A 7,222-nucleotide genomic window follows, 5' to 3' on the forward strand; every position below is an offset into this window, starting at 1 on the left:
TTTTTCATTATTTTTCTATAAAATTAAACGTCCAGTAACTTCATATTTTACAGTATGCACAAGCCCTTTCAACACCTGAAGGTTATAGAGGGTATGGACCTGAGCAAGGCAACAAGGTATCATTGTATTTGTTTCATCATTTAGTCTGTTATGCTTTACATAGAACTTCATGCTTAGCTGAATATTGTATTGCATTTCTATTATATCATTTTCTAAAATTGTAACATGGTTAGCTATAAATACCTATAACCATTTTAAATAGAAGCTGAATGTCAAAGACAATGTTCGAACTCAGGACTTTTACTCTATTACCATGTTAATCACAAATTATTAAGCTAATAGAGGAATTATTAACTTAATCATTATTTAATATTCTAACACTGTATTTATATAACAGGACTTGAGGAAGGCAATTGCTGAAGTATTCTACCAAGATGTACTGGTAAAAGATACAGAAGTTTTTGTGACAGATGGCTCACAGTGTGATATTTCTCGGCTTCAGGTATTCAAATTGATCATTTGTGTGTATTTTCCTTTTCCTTTATCATATGGTTGGTTTGTGGGTATTTTCCTTTTCCTTCTTCACATGGGTGGTTGAGTTTACTCACCTTTGATAATTATGTTAATCTGCAACATAAGGGACATGATCTGCAGATTTTTATTATAATAAGGGGACCACATGTCCCTTTCGGGAAGGAGACATGTCAGTAAAAATCTCACATTGTATGGACATTTTCACTGCTCAAACGTTCCTAATTTTTATTCGAGTCACTATACTTGAAGACATTTGCAAAATATCACTATTTGAACATCCCTAATTAAATAGAGACAAATTTTTGTAGAATTAAGCTTGTTTTACTTCACAAATACTGACTCATGTTTTCTTCTCCCTTTGCAGCTGCTTCTGGGTTCCAATGTGACAGTAGCTGTCCAGGATCCATCTTTTCCGGTGACATTATCATCATGCTTATTTATCTTCTTTTATTAGTTTGTCTTGACTAATTGAACTGCACATGTTACTAACAAAAGACCAACATCCTCTGTTAATTAAAATCAAACCAAATATGAGATTGAGATGCTAGTTGGCTACACAGGCATTATAAATTATTTCTTCAATATAGTAGCTGACCATCATTAATGATGTTCTTTACAATAATTGACTGCTTTAGTTTCTTCTTACACATTGTAACGATACAAGTGCAAGCTGTCTTTTCAAAACGATTAGTCAATTTCAAATTTCCTTAAAATCGTTTATAAAGTTCAGTTTTACTTGGGGTCTATTTGGGATTACGTTTGAGATGCCTAAAAGTGCTTTTAACACTCAAAAAGTTCATTTAAAGAAAAAAGTACTCATTTGGTAAAAAAATTAAAAGCACTTTTAAGTGCCCAAAAAGTCTAAACATGGTCAAAAGAATTTTGGCAAAAGCTTAAAAATGAAACTTTTGTCAAAAAATGTTTTTTGACTTAAAAATTCTATTTCTCAAACACAATCACAAACAAGCTCTTAATAAGTAAGCAATGTAAGACTTAGTACCTATATAAACCAGTCACTCAATGTTAACTACCCATCTTCTCAATATGGGACTGAGGTGTTAACGCACGTGTTTTTTGGTTTCCAAACTATTGCTAAAAGGTTAATTTCTCATGTCACTTCTCTCTCATTCTTTTGCTATGATTTTGTTTCATATATATATTGAATCTGTAGATTATATATACAACTGTCACAATAGAGTTTATGATGGAAAATGTTTCTCAACAGGCTTATGTAGATTCAAGTGTCATAATTGGTCAGGCTGGTGATTTCAAAGGTGGAGCTCGGAAGTGTGGAAACATTGAATACATGAAATGTTCTCCTCAGAATAATTTCTTCCCTGACTTAGAATATGCTTCAAGAGCAGATATTATCTTCTTTTGCTCTCCCAACAATCCCACTGGTCATGCAGCAACATGGAAGCAATTGAAGAAACTTGTGGATTTTGCTAGGGATAATGGATCGATTATAATATTCGACTCTGCCTATGCTTCTTATGTCATGGATGACAGTCCTCGGTCAATCTTTGAAATTCCTGGTGCCAGAGAGGTAAATATTTGCTTGTCTTCAAACATGAAAAGAAAGGATTATCATACCCCGACCAGTAATATTATTTAGTAGACTGTTATACGGTTGTCATATAGCTTGATGATGTCGCAGTAAAAATTAACCTTTGAATCAATATATATTAAAAAAAAAAAAAAAATTTATTTTCATTGTTACATCATTCTAATTGTATGTCAGTAGTATAACAATCCGCTAAATAGTATTACTCTACCCTTAACTTAAATAATACTACATACTACACTTCCATCACATCCCTATACCAGTACTGGGCGATGCACAATACCCATGCATCTACCTTGGATCAGACCTCATACGCTACAAAAATCTGGCTCATTAGCCACCAAAAAGTTGCCGCTAATAGTGGTATATTAGCAGCAACTTTTGTGTCGCCCCTAATCTTAGACACAAAAAAAAAAGGGGGGGAGGGGGGGGGAAATTAATATTAGGGTCGACTTTCAAGTGCTAATGAAGGAAAAGTAAAAAATTGAAGTGTTAATGGTGCTATCTGCACATCAGCCCAATGGAATGAAGGTATTGTATGTAGCATTACTCAATACATAATGTATTAATTTTCTTCCTAAAAAGTTAATAGGATCTCAATGTTTCTCGAATGTGCTTATGAGATTTTCTTTCCCTCTTTCAAGGTTGCAATTGAAGTTTCATCTTTCTCCAAGTTTGCTGGGTTCACTGGTGTCCGTCTTGGTTGGACAGTAGTCCCTGATGAACTCTTATTTTCAAATGGGTTTCCTGTCATAAATGACTTTGATCGCATTATTTGCACTTGCTTTAACGGAGCCTCCAATATAGCTCAGGCTGGTGGACTTGCCTGTCTTTCCTCAGAGGGTATGAAGGTACGTTACTGTATGAACACAAATATAAAATAGGAAATGAAATGTTCTTAAATTCCGTTATTGAGTGTTTTCATTATGAAATTAGTTGCACCCACCAATTTTGTTGAATTAGCATGCACCGAGTTACAACAAATATTTGTGCAAGATACAATAAAGCTCAAAAATCATATGTAGTTTGGTTGCGTTTTGTATAAAACGAATCCGAATTAGAACATTAATTCTTATATTTTCTATTTTAACAAGAGAGAGACTCAAATTTTAAATTAAACTACATAAGGTTTTGATATAGCCAGACGAAGAGATAATTTTATGTGTAATAAAACTAGTATGCAGTGGACTCTTTATAGTTGTAAATCAGCCATTTTCATGTCGAGAATAACTTCAATTAAGTTGTGGTGTAAACAAGGTGTTTTGCACCTTCAAGTAGGAAGCAAACATCTCAGCTTGGAACATAAAAAAATAATATAATTATTCACACCAAATAATTTTTTTTTTCTTTACAAAATACTTTATAGATAAAATACTCATTGACAAAACCACTAAGTCATTGTCTTGGTTGGTTTTTGAGACTTCGGTATTGGGGCTTATAGATAGGTGGTGGGTGTTTGACGTTCGATTAAAATGAATAAAAAAGTTAATTAAATTGATTTGAATTAAAGATACCGTATTTTTATCTTCATTGCATTTGATGTTTTTCCCTGATGAAATTTAAATGAAAGACCCTAAGAAAAGGTCTTACACCACGTCCTCATAGAAGAGACTCGAACTCTCATTAATGTCTGTTCATTAACGTACATGATAACTGTCTCAAGTCTTAACTCTTTGGAAACCCTTAATATTTTGTTGACCCAAAAAAAAGATTTCTTCGTTAAATTAAGTCTCTCTCTCTCTCTCTCTCTCTCTCTCTCTCTCTCTCATTCAGGCTGCAGAGTCCCTGGTTCACTACTACATGGATAATGCAAAAATTCTGGTTGAAACTTTCACTTCTCTTGGTTTAGAAGTATATGGCGGTGCAAATGCCCCCTATGTGTGGGTACGTTTTCCAGGCAAAAAATCTTGGGATGTATTTTCTGAGATTCTTGAGAAGACTGACATAATCACTGTTCCAGGATCTGGATTTGGTCCAGGCGGTGAAGGGTACATAAGATTTAGTGCTTATGGCAACAGAAAGTGTATCCTTGAGGCTTCAAAGAGGATGAAAAGCCTTTTTGCATGAGCAAAATGTTTCATTGTTTTTCCTCCCTCTGGCAGTTTGCAGTTACTTGTAGATGAAGCAACAGTAACGTTATTTCTCTGCAGAATATGATTAATGTGTAATAATAAATTCAATAGACTCATATTTTATGTCAAGCTTGCAACTACTATAAGCCATCAATTTATGGTCATACTTATTACGAGACAGATCATGAGAACATGTCCACCAGGTGTTGTCAGCCTCCAGATTATTGTTGTACGTTTCTTGTTGATTGTCGGTTGTTGGTATTATTTATTTTTTATTTTTAAGAAGAGATAATAGTAAAACAATTGAAGAGGTGCAATAATGTTGTTTTGCAATGGCTCTTAGAACATGTCATCATTACAAAAATAAATGAGGTTTACAAATTAACACGTCACTAAGTGTTAAAAAGTAATACGTCACTAAGGGTATCAAGGCGGTTACGGTTAGCGGTTATTGGCAATAACCACTAACCGTAACCGTTTTAGCGGTTAGTAGATTTCACTAACCGCAATCGTTAACAGCCTAACGGTTAACGGTTAGCGGTTAGTGAAATAGATAACCGCTCGCTAACCCTTTTTTCAAAATTAGACTTTTTTTTTTTGCTTTCTTTAGGGCTTTTTGGGCTTCTTTTTTTGGGATTTTTGGGCCTTTTTGGGCTTTTTTTTTTGCCCTCATTTTTTTTTGTATTTTTAGTGTCTTCCTACCCAATTGCTATAAAAAGAGCCCTTATAGAAAAATCAAAAATATTTGACCCAAAATTTACATTTATTTGTACTTTAAAAAAATTTCCTTAAATATTAAATCATTACCGGTTAACTTTTTTTAAAAAAAAAAAAATCAACACAACATATAAAAAAATGTTCAGAATTCAGACAACTGTCACAACATATAATGATAAACCATTGAGGGTGGTTTCGGCCACCCCCAAGGCTCCATGGGAGTGGCTGAGCCACCCGCAATGGGTATTGGGAGTGGTTTCGACCACCCCCTTGGAGCCCAAGGGGTTGCCAAGGGGGTGGCCGAGCCACCTCCAAATGGCCAAGAGCCACCCCCAATTTTTTTCCTTTTCTTTTTTCTTTTTTTTTTTTTAAAAAAAAAATGTACATTTTTTTTAATTTAAAAAAAAAAATTAAATAGGTGCCACATGTCAACATCCGATTGGTCTACGTGTCAGTCTTAACGGTCAACTAACGGATGGACTAAGTTGGCCCTTTATCAAAACCCTGGGGGGGGTCCTGTGATAAAAATGAAACTCCAGGGGGGTAAAAATAAAGATCCTAAACCCTAGGGGTATTAGGTATTTAACCCATACTTAAATTGTGTTTATAAGTAACACATTGGTCATTGTTTAATCCAATGTCAATTACTTAATTTGATATTATACGAATTATATCATCATTGTACATTAATAATATGATTCACTTGAAGTCTTGAATAAAGTATTTGAATTGTCATTGAATCATATGATTAAGTATTAATATTATACATCTATATTATTCATATGCATATGTAGACTTATATAGACTTATAAGTTTATAACATACATTGGAAATAAGTCTCTAGATATTTAATTGTTGTATTAGTATGAATTGGTATACTTATGAGTTATATCATATTATATATGTATAATTTGTTATTATATAATCAAATGATTTAATGATCAATTGATCATGTGATATAATCATATAAATTATAGTGATAATATATTAATACTCAAATTGTGATTTAATTATTTAAAAAAAAAATTGTGATTTAATGATCAAGTGATTATGTTATATGTATAAATATTTTTATCATTATAATTATAAAAATATATTATATAAAAAGGCGATTAGCTGTTAGTAAACCCAATAACTGCTAGGCGGTTATAGCGGTTAGGCGGTTAGCGGTTAGGCGGTTAGCGGTTAATACGGTTAAGCGGTTAAAAACCGCCCGCATTGACACCCCTACACGTCACTAATTTTTATATTGACGTGGTTATTGAAACAAGTCACTAATTAGTAACGTGCCAATATATGACACGTCACAATTTAGTGACATGCCATATTGACATGTTACTAAATGAATTTTTTTATTAAAAAAAAATAAAAATAAAAATAAAATTCATTAGTGACGTGTAAATATTGACACGTCACTAATTCTAAATGAATTTTAATTTTTTTTTAAAAAAAATTTCATTAGTGATGTGTGAATATCGACATGTCACTAATTAGTGAGGTGTGAACATTCATACATCACTAATTAGTGATGTGTGAACATTCACATGTTACTAAATGAATTTTAATTTTTTCAAAAAAAATTTATTTTATTTTTTAAACAAAATCCCATTAGTGACGTGTGAATATTTAATTAGTAACGTGTCAACATTCACGCGTCACTAAATGAATTTTATTTTATTTTTAAATTTTAAATTTTTTTTTTAAAAAAAAAAAATCCCATTAGTGATTTGTGAATAGTGACATGTCACTAATTAATCAATACTTATTGACTTGTTATTTTGACACGTCAACCCGTTATTGACGTGCCATTATTTCACATGTCAAAATTTAATTAATTAATAATATTAATTATTTGTTTAAAAAAAATATTAGATAACAAAATTTAATTGGTACCTATATGTGTGTATAATTATATCATTGTAGTTTAGTTTTTTTTTTTAAATAAAAATAAAAAAATAAAAAGTTTGGGTTTTTTTTTTGTCTCTATATATAATGAGTGTTTTAATTAGAATTAAATAACTTATTGTAGAGAAATTAACTTAAATTCAGTACAAACTAATTAATTAGGTTGTTTTTGTAAGAGATATATTCAAACCCATTAAAATTTTATAAAATTCTTGAAGTACTTCAAGAATTCTGTAAAATTTTATTCGGTTCGAATTATAGGCTTATAATTATAATTAATAAGGTGCTTAATTAATTATTATATAAGGCTGTCACAATACCAAAACCTGACATTGATAATTTTTACATGTATATTCTAGAGTATCAGAAAATCAAGTGATTTAAGAGCCATTTTATTTATTTATTTATTTATTTTAGAAATTAAATATTA

At 31.5% G+C, this 7,222-nt stretch overlaps 1 protein-coding gene across 1 annotated transcript in view; it reads left to right on the forward strand.

Annotated features, from left to right (window-relative positions):
- Positions 1-4,341, forward strand: part of LOC132178970 (aminotransferase ALD1, chloroplastic-like) — a 17,877-nt gene extending 13,536 nt beyond the window's left edge. The window contains exons 7-9 of the mRNA XM_059591567.1: positions 1,760-2,080; positions 2,743-2,949; positions 3,872-4,341. Coding sequence (XP_059447550.1) covers positions 1,760-2,080; positions 2,743-2,949; positions 3,872-4,165 — 822 coding nt within the window. The 3' untranslated portion in view covers positions 4,166-4,341. The remainder of the gene's footprint in view (positions 1-1,759; positions 2,081-2,742; positions 2,950-3,871) is intronic.
- The last annotated feature ends 2,881 nt before the right edge of the window (positions 4,342-7,222 follow it).

This window comes from Corylus avellana, chromosome ca4 (assembly GCF_901000735.1).
Source record: "Corylus avellana chromosome ca4, CavTom2PMs-1.0".
NCBI lineage: Eukaryota > Viridiplantae > Streptophyta > Magnoliopsida > Fagales > Betulaceae > Corylus > Corylus avellana.